Source organism: Scyliorhinus canicula, chromosome 10, assembly GCF_902713615.1.
Source record: "Scyliorhinus canicula chromosome 10, sScyCan1.1, whole genome shotgun sequence".
Lineage (NCBI taxonomy): Eukaryota > Metazoa > Chordata > Chondrichthyes > Carcharhiniformes > Scyliorhinidae > Scyliorhinus > Scyliorhinus canicula.
Window position 1 is genome coordinate 136,899,264 of NC_052155.1, and position 16,535 is coordinate 136,915,798.

The following is a 16,535-nucleotide window of genomic DNA, read 5'->3' on the forward strand; positions in this document are numbered from 1 at the left end:
TCTTTCTTATTAGAAAATTATCCATTTCAAATTTTACTCTCGTATTGCTTGTTTGTTGCTGATAAAATGGAGGAATCCCAATTGCTCCCAGAGCACGTGATGTCAGGGTTCAGGGCACGTGATTTGCTCTCTGCCGCTTCAGACAAGACTGAATTCAATTTTTTTTTAAAAATCTTCTCCTGGGTCAGCGCGCTGACATCAAGGGGATGCGGTGTTTCTCGCTGGACTCCAGGCCTGTGCACTGATGAGCGGACATGCATGCACAGCGGGCCCGCATTCTGAAAGCCGTCATGGCAGTCATTTTTAAAAGCCGATTGCTTCGGCTACTGCGCACTAATTCCCACGATTGAGAACGTCGCGTGGGATGGCTCCGCGACCCTCCCAACACCCGTCCGCAACCCACCCAAGGGTCGTGACCCCGAATTTGAAAATGACTGTTATATGGGATAGATTCAGAACAGCACATAATTGGGCATCCAAGCGGCAGAGTGCACATCAGCAGCAGCAGAATTGCATTCCACCAGAATCAATAACTTCATGGCCTTGCGTAATTCGCATTACACAATTATCATAAAGCTCAACACACGTTCAATGAAGAGCGCAAAAGAATATGCCAGCAACAGCACCAGGCATACTTAAAAATTAGGTGCCAATCTGGTGAAGCTACACCACATGACTACACGCATGCAAACAATGGAAGTAGCATCTCTCGACAGAGGTAACCAAAATAGACAACAGGTCAGATCTTTAGCCCTGCCACAATCAATTGGAAATAGCAAAGGAAAATTAAACAATCAACAGGTGGAGGAAGCCCGGCAAGCATCCCAAACTTCAATGGCGGAGGTCTCAAAGACAAGGCTGAAGTGCTTGCAAACATCTTTAGCTTGAAGTACTGAGTGGATGATCCATCATAGAATTTACAGTGCAGAAGGAGGCCATTCAGCCCATCGAGTCTGCACCAGCTCTTGGAAAGAGCACCCTACCCAAGGTCAACAACTCCACCCTATCCCCATAACCCAGTAACCCCACCCAACACTAAGGGCAATTTTGGACTCTAAGGGCAATTTATCATGGCCAATCCACCTAACCTGCACATCTTTGGACTGTGGGAGGAAACCGGAGCACCCGGAGGAAACCCACGCACACACGGGGAGGATGTGCAGACTCCGCACAGACAGTGACCCAAGCCGGAATCGAACCTGGGACCCTGGAGCTGTGAAGCGATTGTGCTATCCACAATGCTACCGTGCTGCCCAACTTGGCCTTCTCCTGAAATCCCCACTAAGACAAAAGCCAATCTTCAGCCAATTCAGTTCATCCCATGTGATTTTAAGAACCAATGCATTGCATACAACAAAGGTTGCGAGCCCTAGCAACATCCCAGTTGCAGTGTTAAAGACTTCAGAACTAGCTGCACCTCTAACCCAGTTATTCTGGTACAGTTGCAATAGATGCATTGGCATGACAGGAAGTGGAACATTTCCAAGATATATCCTATCCACAAAATGCAGGGCAAACTGAATCCTGGCAATTATCATTAATCAGCCAATTGCCAATTAATCATAGGCAAACTGATGGAATGAGTCGCTGACAGTATTATCAAGCGACACTTTTCACCAATGAACTGCTCATTGATACTCAGTTTGAGTTCCACCAGGACCACTGAGCTACAGGTCTCATTACAGCCTTAGTCCAAACATGGACTTAAGAGCTGAACAAATAAGGTGAGGTGAGAATGACTGTCCTCACCATCGAGGCAGGATTTGACCCAGTGTGGCATCAAGGAGCCCTCATTTGTCGATAGAAATCAGAGAGAAAACATCCCATAAATGAATGAAAAGCTGCACATGGAATCTATACTTTGATACAGTGACACTCCTATACTTGGTGGGAAAAAAGAAACTAATTCAGAATGAGAGTTTTGGCACTGATGAGATGAGTTGCTTTGATAGAACACTAAATATCCACTGTTATATTTGATATTCCTGGTCAGATCAGTCAAAGTCCAGAAATTCTCTCAAATCTTGTCAGACCTCACTTGGAATATTATTTCCAGTTCTGGTCACCTTATATAGGAAGGATGTGGATGCTTTGGAGAGGGTGCAGAGGAGATGTACCAGGATGCTGCCTGGACTGGAGGGCATGCCTTATGAAGAAAGGTTCAGGGAGCTGGGGCTTTTCTCACTGGAGCGAAGAAGGAAGAGAGGTGACTTGATTGAGGTGTACAATGTGATGAGAGGCATGGATAGAGTGGATAGCCAGAGACTTTTCCCCAGGGTGGAAATGGCTGTCACGAGGGGACATAATTTTAAGGTGATTGGAGGCAGGTTTAGGGAAGATGACAGAGATAGGTTCTTTACACAGAGAGTGGTGGGTATGTGGAATGCACTGCCAGCGGAGATGGTGGAGTCAGAGTCATTAGGGATATTAAGCGACTCTCAGACAGGCATATGGACAGCAGTAAATTGAAGGGGTGTAGGTTAGGTTGATCTTAGATTAGGATAAATGGTCAGCACAACATCGTGGGCTGAAGTGCCTGTACTGTTCAATGTTCTGTGAATCATGAACTGAAATGCACCTGGAAAAAAGTCTGCCTTGGAGTGGAGGGGGGGGGGGGGGGGAGAGGAGGAATAAATGGAAAAAAACATATTCTTCAGAGGATAGTCTGAGGCACATTGTTGGGGCAGAGTAAAGAGAACTTGATATTATATTTAAATAGTATGAGCCACAGACAGACCTGGGAATGCTTAAAGATGATAACAGTGTCCATAAAATGAAAACAAATGTATCCAGCAATACCAAATATTCACAAGGGTATATTATCCACAATTGTCTTGCAAGTGACAAATTTGGCTTTTGTCCCATAAAGCACTATTCAACATAAAGCACTATTCTCTAGGAAGGGTGGGCAGAAAATCCACAGGGAGGTATAGAGAAACAATTTGTAGTAACTCCGATTTCTTTACCTTGCTATTTACTCATAAAATGTGTGGTGTGGAAAATTACTGCACCCATTGTTCTGTGTTAAAGTACACTGGCATATTAATGTCTTCCATTGCACAATCATATGTAAATTTAACCCACACACCTAATCTGAAGATTGCAAATTTATATGTTTACAGTGAAATCAATTTAACTTTTCTGCTTAAACAGATGTCATTGGTCAAGGTTTTATCTGATAAAATAAAAGCTAGATTTTGTCACATTTCTATAATACCATTTTCAAGATGCACAGGTTTTATTTTCCCATTATTAGTTGCTAAACTTGGGAATAACCAAGCAGAAGTACTTTCAAATAAATGGAAAGCTGAACAGAAAGAGAAACACAAAACAAATTCCTTTTTATAAGTAATGATGTAGAACAGAAAATCTGATACAAATGGAAAATTCAGGAGGAAATGTTAAAAAATTCCAATGAATAGAGTATATTTTAACAGCTTTTCTACTGTAATCCGATTGTTAACATACTGAAACAATTTTTGTGTTACCCAAAGATTAATCGTGTTCATTAGTATTTTTTCCTGACAGATATTCAGGATGTAAAATTTACTTCTCGGTTGGAAACTTTGTAACAGTCTGCCAGCTATGGCAAATAGGGAGCTTGGGGAAGGCAATAAAGGATGTTTTACCTACAGCTATGATACTGCACAGAACATCTGGTTTAGTGAGTAAAGGAAACGGCACTAAATGGGCAGAAAGAAGAAAATCTTTGTGCTAAGAACAGTCTACGTTTTGTGAGCGCCTGTCAAAGGAGAAATCTGGCAAAATGTGTCATAACTGTAAGGTCACGTACTGAGCCAGACTCAAGCAATCAGTTTTTGTTAGACATCTGGTCCTGTTCCACCCGCCATCAACAAGGGGGAAGAGGAATGAAAAAAAAGTGAAGCAGCAACTTCAGCATTCCAGAATGTACACATCAGGGCTCTGATAGCAAGAAAAATAAACAGAAAGAAGGAAACCCTGTCTAGACTGAGCTGCTGCTGGGGCTGAGGCAGACACTTGGTTGGTATTTACTGAGAGGGACTGCCAGGCAGCACTGCCAGGTAAACAGTAAAGTAGAAGAAATGAATAGGAAAACGTCACTGACCGTAGATGAGGACCACAGACTCTTCAATTGCGTGTTGGTAACTAAACTGGGAGTCCAACAGAGCTCGGCTGACAAAAGAACCATAGCAAGTTGACTGGTACCAACCGACGTGGAGGTGGTCAATGTTAACATGACGCAAGCTTCTCATCATTTCCATTTGGTATTGAACTGAAAAACAAAACAGAAAGAAACCATCATTTTCCAAACTGCATTTTTTCCCAAGAATTTAAGCAATTTAAACTGCTGATATATTTTGTGATTTAGAGGACTCATTGCTCAATAAACTTCACCACTCAAATAAAAAAAATTAACAGTTTTCAACCATCAATCTTTAACTGAAGCCCCATTTATCTGACGTTAAAAAGTGCTGGTTTTAATGCTACCGTTTAATAATTATCCCCCAATTTAGCCCATAGTTATTGATTCTTTTCTAGACACATGAAATGCTGAACTACTCTGATGTCAGGGTCAGAAAACAATCCAACAAACTGAATACGCTAGCTACCATTCAGATCTTTTTCCTGTCCCCATTCAAACACTTTTAGGGATTTATTTAAGCTTGTTCTACACTATAACAGTGGTTTCCGCTGTATGATGTTACCCTTCACTGTAAAAGGTAGTCAAAGCCTTAAAGTTTTAACAGTCAAATCCCGAAGACTAGATAGAAAATGCTAATATTGCATGGGGCATAGTTAAATTGATCCTGAAGATGACTGAAGTTGTTGATCAAAGTTAAACATTTTCAACCCACGTTAAAATGTATACGAGATACTCAGAGAATCATAGAATTTACGGTACAGAAGGAGGCCATTCAGCCCATCGAGTCTACACCAGCCCCTGAAAGAGCACCCTCTCCAAGCCCACACCTCCACCCTCTCCAAGCCCACACCTCCACCCTCTCCAAGCCCACACCTCCACCCTCTCCAAGCCCACACCTCCACCCTCTCCCATGCCCACACCTCCACCCTCTCCCATGCCCACACCTCCACCCTCTCCAAGCCCACACCTCCACCCTCTCCAAGCCCACACCTCCACGCTCCCCAAACCCACACCTCCGCCCTATCCAAGTTCACACCTCCGCCCTATCCAAGCCCACACCTCCGCCCTCTCCAAGCCCACACTTCCGCCCTCTCCAAGCCCACACCTCCGCCCTCTCCAAGCCCACACCTCCGCCCTCTCCAAACCCACACCTCCGCCCTCTCCAAGCCCACACCTCCGCCCTCTCCAAGCCCACACCTCCGCCCTCTCCAAGCCCACACCTCCGCCCTCTCCAAGCCCACACCTCCGCCCTCTCCAAGCCCACACCTCCGCCCTCTCCAAGCCCACACCTCCGCCCTCTCCAAGCCCACACCTCCGCCCTCTCCAAGCCCACACCTCCGCCCTCTCCAAGCCCACACCTCCGCCCTCTCCAAGCCCACACCTCCGCCCTCTCCAAGCCCACACCTCCGCCCTCTCCAAGCCCACACCTCCGCCCTCTCCAAGCCCACACCTCCGCCCTCTCCAAGCCCACACCTCCGCCCTCTCCAAGCCCACACCTCCGCCCTCTCCAAGCCCACACCTCCGCCCTCTCCAAGCCCACACCTCCGCCCTCTCCAAGCCCACACCTCCGCCCTCTCCAAGCCCACACCTCCGCCCTCTCCAAGCCCACACCTCCGCCCTCTCCAAGCCCACACCTCCGCCCTCTCCAAGCCCACACCTCCGCCCTCTCCAAGCCCACACCTCCGCCCTCTCCAAGCCCACACCTCCGCCCTCTCCAAGCCCACACCTCCGCCCTCTCCAAGCCCACACCTCCGCCCTCTCCAAGCCCACACCTCCGCCCTCTCCAAGCCCACACCTCCGCCCTCTCCAAGCCCACACCTCCGCCCTCTCCAAGCCCACACCTCCGCCCTCTCCAAGCCCACACCTCCGCCCTCTCCAAGCCCACACCTCCGCCCTCTCCAAGCCCACACCTCCGCCCTCTCCAAGCCCACACCTCCGCCCTCTCCAAGCCCACACCTCCGCCCTCTCCAAGCCCACACCTCCGCCCTCTCCAAGCCCACACCTCCGCCCTCTCCAAGCCCACACCTCCGCCCTCTCCAAGCCCACACCTCCGCCCTCTCCAAGCCCACACCTCCGCCCTCTCCAAGCCCACACCTCCGCCCTCTCCAAGCCCACACCTCCGCCCTCTCCAAGCCCACACCTCCGCCCTCTCCAAGCCCACACCTCCGCCCTCTCCAAGCCCACACCTCCGCCCTCTCCAAGCCCACACCTCCGCCCTCTCCAAGCCCACACCTCCGCCCTCTCCAAGCCCACACCTCCGCCCTCTCCAAGCCCACACCTCCGCCCTCTCCAAGCCCACACCTCCGCCCTCTCCAAGCCCACACCTCCGCCCTCTCCAAGCCCACACCTCCGCCCTCTCCAAGCCCACACCTCCGCCCTCTCCAAGCCCACACCTCCGCCCTCTCCAAGCCCACACCTCCGCCCTCTCCAAGCCCACACCTCCGCCCTCTCCAAGCCCACACCTCCGCCCTCTCCAAGCCCACACCTCCGCCCTCTCCAAGCCCACACCTCCGCCCTCTCCAAGCCCACACCTCCGCCCTCTCCAAGCCCACACCTCCGCCCTCTCCAAGCCCACACCTCCGCCCTCTCCAAGCCCACACCTCCGCCCTCTCCAAGCCCACACCTCCGCCCTCTCCAAGCCCACACCTCCGCCCTCTCCAAGCCCACACCTCCGCCCTCTCCAAGCCCACACCTCCGCCCTCTCCAAGCCCACACCTCCGCCCTCTCCAAGCCCACACCTCCGCCCTCTCCAAGCCCACACCTCCGCCCTCTCCAAGCCCACACCTCCGCCCTCTCCAAGCCCACACCTCCGCCCTCTCCAAGCCCACACCTCCGCCCTCTCCAAGCCCACACCTCCGCCCTCTCCAAGCCCACACCTCCGCCCTCTCCAAGCCCACACCTCCGCCCTCTCCAAGCCCACACCTCCGCCCTCTCCAAGCCCACACCTCCGCCCTCTCCAAGCCCACACCTCCGCCCTCTCCAAGCCCACACCTCCGCCCTCTCCAAGCCCACACCTCCGCCCTCTCCAAGCCCACACCTCCGCCCTCTCCAAGCCCACACCTCCGCCCTCTCCAAGCCCACACCTCCGCCCTCTCCAAGCCCACACCTCCGCCCTCTCCAAGCCCACACCTCCGCCCTCTCCAAGCCCACACCTCCGCCCTCTCCAAGCCCACACCTCCGCCCTCTCCAAGCCCACACCTCCGCCCTCTCCAAGCCCACACCTCCGCCCTCTCCAAGCCCACACCTCCGCCCTCTCCAAGCCCACACCTCCGCCCTCTCCAAGCCCACACCTCCGCCCTCTCCAAGCCCACACCTCCGCCCTCTCCAAGCCCACACCTCCGCCCTCTCCAAGCCCACACCTCCGCCCTCTCCAAGCCCACACCTCCGCCCTCTCCAAGCCCACACCTCCGCCCTCTCCAAGCCCACACCTCCGCCCTCTCCAAGCCCACACCTCCGCCCTCTCCAAGCCCACACCTCCGCCCTCTCCAAGCCCACACCTCCGCCCTCTCCAAGCCCACACCTCCGCCCTCTCCAAGCCCACACCTCCGCCCTCTCCAAGCCCACACCTCCGCCCTCTCCAAGCCCACACCTCCGCCCTCTCCAAGCCCACACCTCCGTCCTCTCCAAGCCCACACCTCCGCCCTCTCCAAGTCCACACCTCCATCATATCCAAGTCCAAACCTCCATCCTATCCTCGTAACCCAGCAACCCCACCTAACATTTGGACACTACAGGGCAATGTAGCGTGACCAATTCACCTAACCTGCACATCTTTGGACTGTGGGAGGAAACCCACGCAGACACATGGAGAACGTGCAGACTCTGCACAGACAGTGACCCAAGCCGGGAATCAAACCCGGATCACAAGTAATTTAATCATCCGCGCAGAAAAACGACTTCTGATTGGGGATTTCGAGTTTCAGGCACATTATTATGCTGCATGTAGAAACTGTTGCAAGGCAAAAATATGTGGAAAATATTCTAGCTATAGCCCTAGAATTACTAACCTAAATAATCAGCAATTATTACAGACAGTGGGAAAGCAGCATGTAATAATATAATTTAGCTCCATGCACTTTGGCCTGTGTGGATTTTAATACTAAATTTGAAAAGCCCCCGCATGCCCACAAATGTTTAACTTGATTAGCATAACAATAGCCTTTATTTGGGCTTCCGACCACCAAAAAACAAATCAATTTCATCCCATTTTCTCAATATAGCGACAGCAAGTCTAAAATGCTCAATACTACAAAACAAAATGGCCAGCCACACACCGGACATTAAAATTAAACAAGGCTAATGACCCAAACTTGACTTAAATCTCAAAATAATCTTCTGTTACTTTTCCTAACTGGAAAAGTGTCAGCATCCCAAATAACTAGAGGAATCAAGGTCTGATAGAAATGGGCAACAAATGCTGGCCTTGCTCGCATCATTGACATCCTACAAAATAATAAGTAGCAAATTACTATTGCATAAATCTGAAAACAGCTACCATCGAGCAAATTAGAGAGTGCAAGATTTCAGTCAGCATAGCTATTTGTCAGAGTTGACATGAATAAAAGGTTAAACACGATAGTTTAATTATAATTTTTCATTGTAGAAGCACTGTTTAAGTAAACTAAAAAACGTGATGGCCACCAATATAGTAACTTCAAAATGGCTGCAAATTTTATCTCAATTATATTTTCAACAGCATTTAGTAGTATGCAGCATCTTGCCTACACAAATGAAGATTATCTGCATTTGACACATATTTTGATAGTGTGCCCTTTGAATCTGGATGGGTAAAATTTTAATGCTTTTCAAAATTGGTCTGTTACCAAATGCTTTCTTGTTACACGATTTGATTTTTATTGATTTTGTTTTTTTAAACAAAACTATATCCTGCAAGTAAAAGTTCTATGAATCATATAGTTACATTTTTCCTGAAAGAGGCTGTATGTAAAATACAGGTACAGTACTCAAAACCCAGCAATCCTGGGACTGAGGCTGTGCCGGATTTTGGATAATGCTGGATTTTGGTTTGGGAGCTTACTGTTGTGAGCAGTTTGGGTCAAGCTTGGTTGGGCAGAGTCAAGGGTTGCTTGGAACACATGCAAAGCTGATAACTAGTCAGGAGCTACATTGTACCACTGCAGAACCTACACAAATTACCCAGGGAAGTTACTTCTTACATTACTCAACTAAAACTGATGTATGGAATATTATGAAAGTGTCTGGTTTTTGGGCAATTCTGGTTTGTGAACAGCTGGATTCGAGACACAGTAACTGGCATCTACCAGGGGATATGGAAAGTTGCCCAGTTATGCCCTGTCCTCAGAAAGTAGGAAAAGTCCAACTCAGCCAATTATCGCACCACAGTCTACCATTGATCTTCAGCAAAGTGATGGAAGGTGCCACTGAGAGTGCTACCAAGTTGATACTTGATACTTACTCAGTAATAACCTGCTCCATGACACCCACTTTGGGCTACTCCACTCCGGACCTCATTACAGCCAAACATGGACTGAAGTGCTGAATACCAGAGGTGAGGTGAAAGTGACTGCCCTTGACACCAAGACAACATGTGACCAAGTGTGACATCAAGGAGCTCTACCAAAGTCAATGGAAATTGGAGGGAAGCACTTCACTGGTTGCAGTCACACCTAGCACAAAGGAAAGTTCCTCAGGGTAGTGTCCTAGTCCCGACCAGTTTCAGCTGCTTCATGAATGACGTTCCTTCCATCATAAGGTCAGAAGTGGGTATGTTCGCTGATAAAAAACACAGAACATACAGTGCAGAACGAGGCCATTCGGCCCATTGAGTCTGCACCGACCCATTTAAGCACTCACTTCCACCCTATCCCCGTAACCCAATAATCCTTCCTAACCTTTTTGGTTACTAAGGGCAATTTAACATGGCCAATCCACCTAACCTGCACATCTTTGGACTGTGCGAGGAAACCGGAGCACCCGGAGGAAACCCACGCAGACACAGGGAGAACATGCAGACTCCGCACAGACAGTGACCCAATCAAATCAAAGTGGGAGAAGTGGGAATCAAATCTGGGAACCTGGCGCTGTGAAGTTGTGCTACTGTGCTGCCCTGATGATTTTACATTGTTCAGAACCATCTCCTCAAATGTTGAAGCAGTCTGCAATCATTTGCAGCATGACCAGGACAACATTCAGACTTGGGTTCATAAGTGGCAAGTTACATTTGCGCCACACAAGTGCCAGGTAATGACTATCTCAAGATGGTCATTACCTGGCACTTGTATGGCGCAAATGCCCTTGATATTCGATGGTATTGCCATTGCTGAAGCCTTCACTGCTAAAATCCTGGGTGTTACCATTGACCAGGGACTGAACTTGGACCAGCCATATACTGTGGATACCAGAGCGTGTCAGATGCTAGAAATTCTGTGACGAGCAACTCACCTCCTGATTCCCCAAAGCCCGTCCATCATCTACAAGGCACAAATACACACTACTTGTCTGGATGAGTGCAGCCACAAGAACACTCAAAACGCTCAACACCTTTTATGACAAAGCAGCCTGCTTGACTGGCATACTATTCACCACCTTAAATATTCACCTTTCCCGCCACCAAGTGGCAGGAGCGTGCACCATCTACAAGGTGCACTGCTGCAATTCACCCACGACTTCCACATTCAGTGAACAAATGAAAAATAAATACAGGTTGTAGGCCATTTCTTCCTACCTTAAAGACCATTGTTAATGATTGTTGTCATTGACTTAAAAGTTCAAAATCCAGATTGGGGGTGAAACACAACATAATGATGAATGCTACTAAGAAACTGAAAAGCCAGAAGGTTTTGAAAGTCAGGGATGGTGGTCAGAGGGGAAATTTATGCCACTTAACATTTGGACTTTCATGGGGAATATCGAGATATGGAGAAAGTAGAAGAAAATTGTGGTTCACATAGTTTTCACACCAAAGATTTAGTGCCTGAATTCACCAACAATGGTTTGGAATATAAGGGGAGAAAATCTTTTCAATTTGACCACATTTTGAAGTTGAATATCAATTTTTTTTTTTAAAGTATGTCACTTACACTTAACAATTCATGATCCATCAATACAAAAATTTAGTTACATGATCTTTTACAGTAATTACACATGGAAAAATCTGGGCTACCTAATATCAAAGAAAAACACTCAATTTAAAAATTGGGCATTCAATGTAAAAGTGCTGCCATTGTATAACCTCTTCTGTACACAAGGTACTTCCTGAAAACACGCTTTGACATTTAAGATAAATTTGCAGTGCTTCACCTCTTCAGAATTAGAGTACTCTGTGGCAACATCAGATCCGCACCACTAAAAGTACTTGTCGTCTCTGTCCGTTCAAATCACCTCCCAGGTTGGATCCTGCTTTTGCTGTTTGTGATCACTCAAGCAAAATCAAATCCTTGCAGCAGTGTAATCAATGATTCACAGCTTTACAAGTTGAATGGTCTTTGAACCTTTGAGAAATGCATCAACATTTCTACATCAAAATGGGGTCGGGGACATGCAGGTGAAGTCCTAGTAAAAGCATTCTGTCCACTCTGCTTTCTAACAACATTTGAAACTATTTTTACTAGAATGCAAAATTTACAAATGAGAAAGGGGAGTGTACAATACTATGTCACCAGTCAAGGTTCTAGCTACTCCCCACAGGGAGGAAAGTCAATCACAAGGTTGTCATTATTCTTTTTTAAGAGGACAATACCAATATATAATGAAACATTGAATTATATCTTAATAATATAATTCAATGTTGCCAATGATATAATACTGATCCCTGCGCTCAGATGCTGCATTATTTGATGCTCTCAAGTTTTTGAGCAACTATTTCGAACTGTTTCCATAATGTACAATTGTTGTAGCGCTAAGCAAACTACAGTGTTACACTTGTTCAGTTTCCACTTGATTAAAAAAAAACTTCATTACCGCTTCAAGTTGTGGCTGGCTCTCTATTTTTAATCTACCAGTGCATGGCTGAATCATCTCACTCAACCCTTACGCCACAATTCCCACCACCACCCCATCCCCCAACTCTTTATTCTGTAACTTGACAGCATACAGGAACAGCAAAGAACTGGAATCTTCAAGCTTAAGGTTGGACAGACTGCTTGGTACATAGCAACAGTAGTGAAGAGTGGGAACAGCAGTCAGGAACAGGGTAAAAGAAATTGATGAGAAAAGCCAGAAGACGGCTGCAGCAGCTTTTACTTCTATGGGTCAAGTTCCATTTTCCAGTTCTTCCCCCTGAATAGGCGGCTCATGTTGCAAGGAACAGCTCTGTTTCCTAAACTCTCGCCAAGACTGCTGACAAAGCACCATTATAGCTACAATTTAGAAAAGGTAAAAGCTCTTTAGCAATATGATGGAATCATAAACCAAAATGATAAGACGTGGCATCATATCTGCAAATCCCCAAATGGTAAGTTACTAATTATGGCATGCCAGGAGGGAGGTGCGAGCTACTTCCCACAGGGAGAAAAATCAATCATAGGGTTTTCATTAATCTCGTTTAGACTATTTATGCCAATATGCTTCAGGATAAACTAATAAAAAAAACACTCTTGAGCCAATACCGCAATTCAGCAATACACTTGTGCAATACTCTGAATTCATCATCTCAAATTACCATGATAACAACCAGGCTTGTGATCACCGAGCACTACATCCTTATATTAAAAGAGCTCAAAATGTACACTATAGATTCACACCACGTTTGGAAGGGAAAAGGGTGTTTCGCCTTAGATAACGTGGACAAAAACAAACATTTCACATGCTCATTAAGTTTTACTGAAATCTTAGTGCCAGCATTGAAGTCAGTGAGTCATTCTGGCTGCATCCAGCAAACTTCCAGCAGCTGGATAAAACATAGATAAACGTAGTAAAGCAACTGCAAAAAATGCTTTTCAATTTTATCTAAAATTTTGGATACTTTCTGGCAGCGGAGAGCTGGCATATTATAATTTACATGCCTGGAAGTTAGATTCAATGGAACTCGGCGAACTTATAATGGTCTCCAAGAAAAAAAAAACTAGCATTCACTTTGTTCCTTGTTATGCCAAGAGACAGTCATGCTTATTAAAATACTTTAAACAGTCTACAGCAGTTGGCAAATACTATTGTAATGCATTAACATTTCAATTGTTTCAGGGGACTGCAGCTTTACTAAATTCTCAATGTTGTAATCAAAAACATAAAAATCAAATATCTTCATCAGGTCAGGAAAAGGATCTGTCTCTAGTGCTCAACTAATTCAATTGTGAGAGAACATTTTCACACAATTAGAAAACAATTCTTAATTTTCATAAGTTTGGAAATAATAGTACATAGAGTCATAGCATTTACAGTGCAGGAGGCCATTCGGCCCATCGAGTCTGCACCGGCTCTTTGAAAGAGCACCCGACCCAAGCCCACACCTCCACCCTATCTCCATAACAAAGTAACATGACCTAAAACTCTTAAATTTAGGATGCACTTTAAAGTTATTGGAAGTGGTTTCAGCTGCAAATTGAATTAAGTTAACTTTTCAACTAGTCATACTTGCAACCTGGCAATCTGATGCAGTTCAGCAAAATGCAAGACCATCTCCAGTAGACAGTCTGCCCAAGTACCGTGAAACAGCACTGGAGCTCCTAGAAACATTTACATTTACTTTTAAAATTTGAGCTATTAAGTGGAGGAACACTCTCCTGATTCTAAAAACCAGCCACTCAAGAAGTGGGAGCTGTGAACATGTGAGCTGTGAGCTCCCTTATCGCTAAAATATAAACTAATAAAAACTAAAGCTGCCTGGAACGTTCAGACGGTCAGACAGCATCCATGAACAGAGAAAAAAAAATCTGGCAATTCAGATCGCTGTCCCTTTGTCAGCACGAGCAAAGGTTAGTGATGTAACAGGACATAAGCAAGTACAGAGGATGGGGAAGGGGGTAGAAAGGGGAAAAGAACAAAGTGTAGTCCTATGATAGGGTGACGGAAGGGGTGATTGAATGACAAAAAGTATGTTGGTTTAAGGCAAAAAAGGGGTCATAAAATAAAGAAAACAAAGTCTAGAGGAGCAGGAGGTTGTAACGACAGAGCCATGAGCACCAACAGCATCTCTGTCCAAACAAATGTGAGCAGTGGTTCAGATTTCGAGTTGGAAGAGAGATAACATTGGAGACATGTAGCCTATTGCAATATTCAAAAGAGGGAAACACCTCATGGGACCAAGTTGGTCTTCTACCCACCTTGAACTGTTAAAATCTGAAGCAGGAAGATGAGGGGAATTATGTTTGAATTTTTTTTAATTTGAACTCCCCACCCTACTTTATGCCTGCCCATTTTTGAGGGTTTAAATTATCCAAGAGTTAACATTGTGTAACAATTGGGAAGATACGGCTGGAGACTGCAACAATCTGCATTCATATGGTGTTTTGAATTTACAATATGTTCCAAGGCACTTTAATGAATAGCAATAGTAACAAGGGGAATAAAAGCCAAACTAAAGGGTGTGTGTTTAGGAGGCATAATTGAAAACTAAGATGATTTACAATGAGTTTTGAAGTAAGGAGTTGAAAGGATATAGGTAAGGAATTCCAGAAATCAGGGCTTAAGCAGCTAAAATCTATTCTACCAATGTTAAGTAAAGAAAAGGAAGAATGCAAAGGAGACCAAAATCAAAGGCCAAAGGATTGCAGGAAGTGAATTGGAAGAGTGCAGAAATAGGACAAAATGTCACCATGTGGCATAGGAATGTGCATAGATCCTGGAATGGGAATTGAAAGACCAGGAGTTGAAGCTAGAGGGGATCATGGAAGCAAGAGAAGGGCATCGTGGATGTAAAAGTTAGAAAGGACAGTTGGGACATGGTGCAGAAATTGCACAGTTAAAACCAATCAAGGCTACGAGAGGTTAGGAACCAGAATACTGGAGATGCTGAAAACCACTCTCAAATAAAACAGAAAACGATGGAAACACTTAGCAAGTCCAGCAGTATCGACAGAGAGAGAAACTGAAGAAAAGTTTCAGGTCCAGGGCCTTTCATCAAAACTGGGAAAAGATGAAGATGGAATAGGTTTTGAGCAAGGAGTGGGTGAGGCCAAAGGACAAAGAAAAGCTCTGTATAGGATGGATGGCAGGGGAGATTGAACGGCAGAAAGTTAGTCCGATGGGGATAAAAGGAATGAGGATGGAGCAAGAAAAGAAAAACATAAACAAAAGATGAGCCTTGAGCAGGTGTACTATTACCTGAAAGGTAAAATAAGAAAAAAAACACACACAAAGAAACAATAGGGGGATGGAGTTTATGGTCTGAAATGATTGAACTTGATGTTCCGCTCAAAAGACTTAAAAATGCTTAATCGAAAGATGAGGTGCTATCCTTGCAGCTTACGATGGGCTTCATTAGAACAGTACAGCCAGGACGAGGACAGAGATATAATTCTGAGAGCAAGATGGAGAATGAAAATAACAGCCAACGGAAGCTTGGGGTCATGTTTATGGACTGAACAGATGTGTTCCGCAAAGTGGTCACCCAATCTACATTTGGTCTCCCAATGGAGAGACCACGTTGTGAGCAGTGAATACAGCAGACTAAATTGAGAGAAGTACACATAAACCACTGCTTCACTTAGCAGTGTTTGGGGCCTTGGATGGTAAGGTGAAAGGAGATGAAATTGCAGGTGCTACAACCTTTGCGTTTGTATGAAAGGGTGCCATGGAAAGAGAGGGTGGGGGGGACGACGACGACTGAGGTATGGGCCAAGGTACCACAAAGAGATTGCTGAAAAGATAAGGGGTGGAAATGGGGGAAAATAACCCACTTAATAAGGAGGCTGGTGGGGTGGAACGTGGGAACAAAGGGAGTCCTGTTGTGATTCTGGGAGGGAAGGGAAGAAGTAAGAGCAAAAGTGAGGTGGACAATGTCAAAGGCCGCGTCAATGGTAACGAAGGGGAATTCTTCGTAGAGGAAAGTCAACATCTCAGAAACACTGTCAAAGATCCATATCAGGTAATGTTCGTATTCATCAAAACAAATACAATATAATAAATGTAACAGAGGAAAACAGAACAGTAAAATATTCTCTAATGCACCAGGAATTACAACATTGTTCACCTCAACAATAGGCATAAGAATAAATACTTCTAACTTGTTTAAAAGTGTGGCATTTGACACCAGAGGTAGAATTACTATTTTTTTGGTAAAATTAAAGAGGACTAAATAATCAGTTCCATTTGGCATTCTGTTCAGCACCACCATCTTGATCATTGATTGAATAGATCCCAGTTCAGCCTTATTGCCTAATATTAGTTGGAAATCCTTTGAGAGACAGTGGCAGCCTCAGTATTATGTTTGTTACTTCCCCTGTTCTAAGTGAAAACACATTACCTGCTCTTGGGCTAAGCGATAATAAGT

At 45.8% G+C, this 16,535-nt stretch overlaps 1 protein-coding gene across 1 annotated transcript in view; it reads right to left on the reverse strand.

The window, feature by feature from the left end:
• Positions 1-16,535, reverse strand: part of eif3hb (eukaryotic translation initiation factor 3, subunit H, b) — a 195,208-nt gene that overhangs the window by 98,252 nt on the left and 80,421 nt on the right. The window contains exon 3 of the mRNA XM_038809764.1: positions 4,088-4,255. Within this exon, the coding sequence (XP_038665692.1) occupies positions 4,088-4,255 (168 nt within the window). The remainder of the gene's footprint in view (positions 1-4,087; positions 4,256-16,535) is intronic.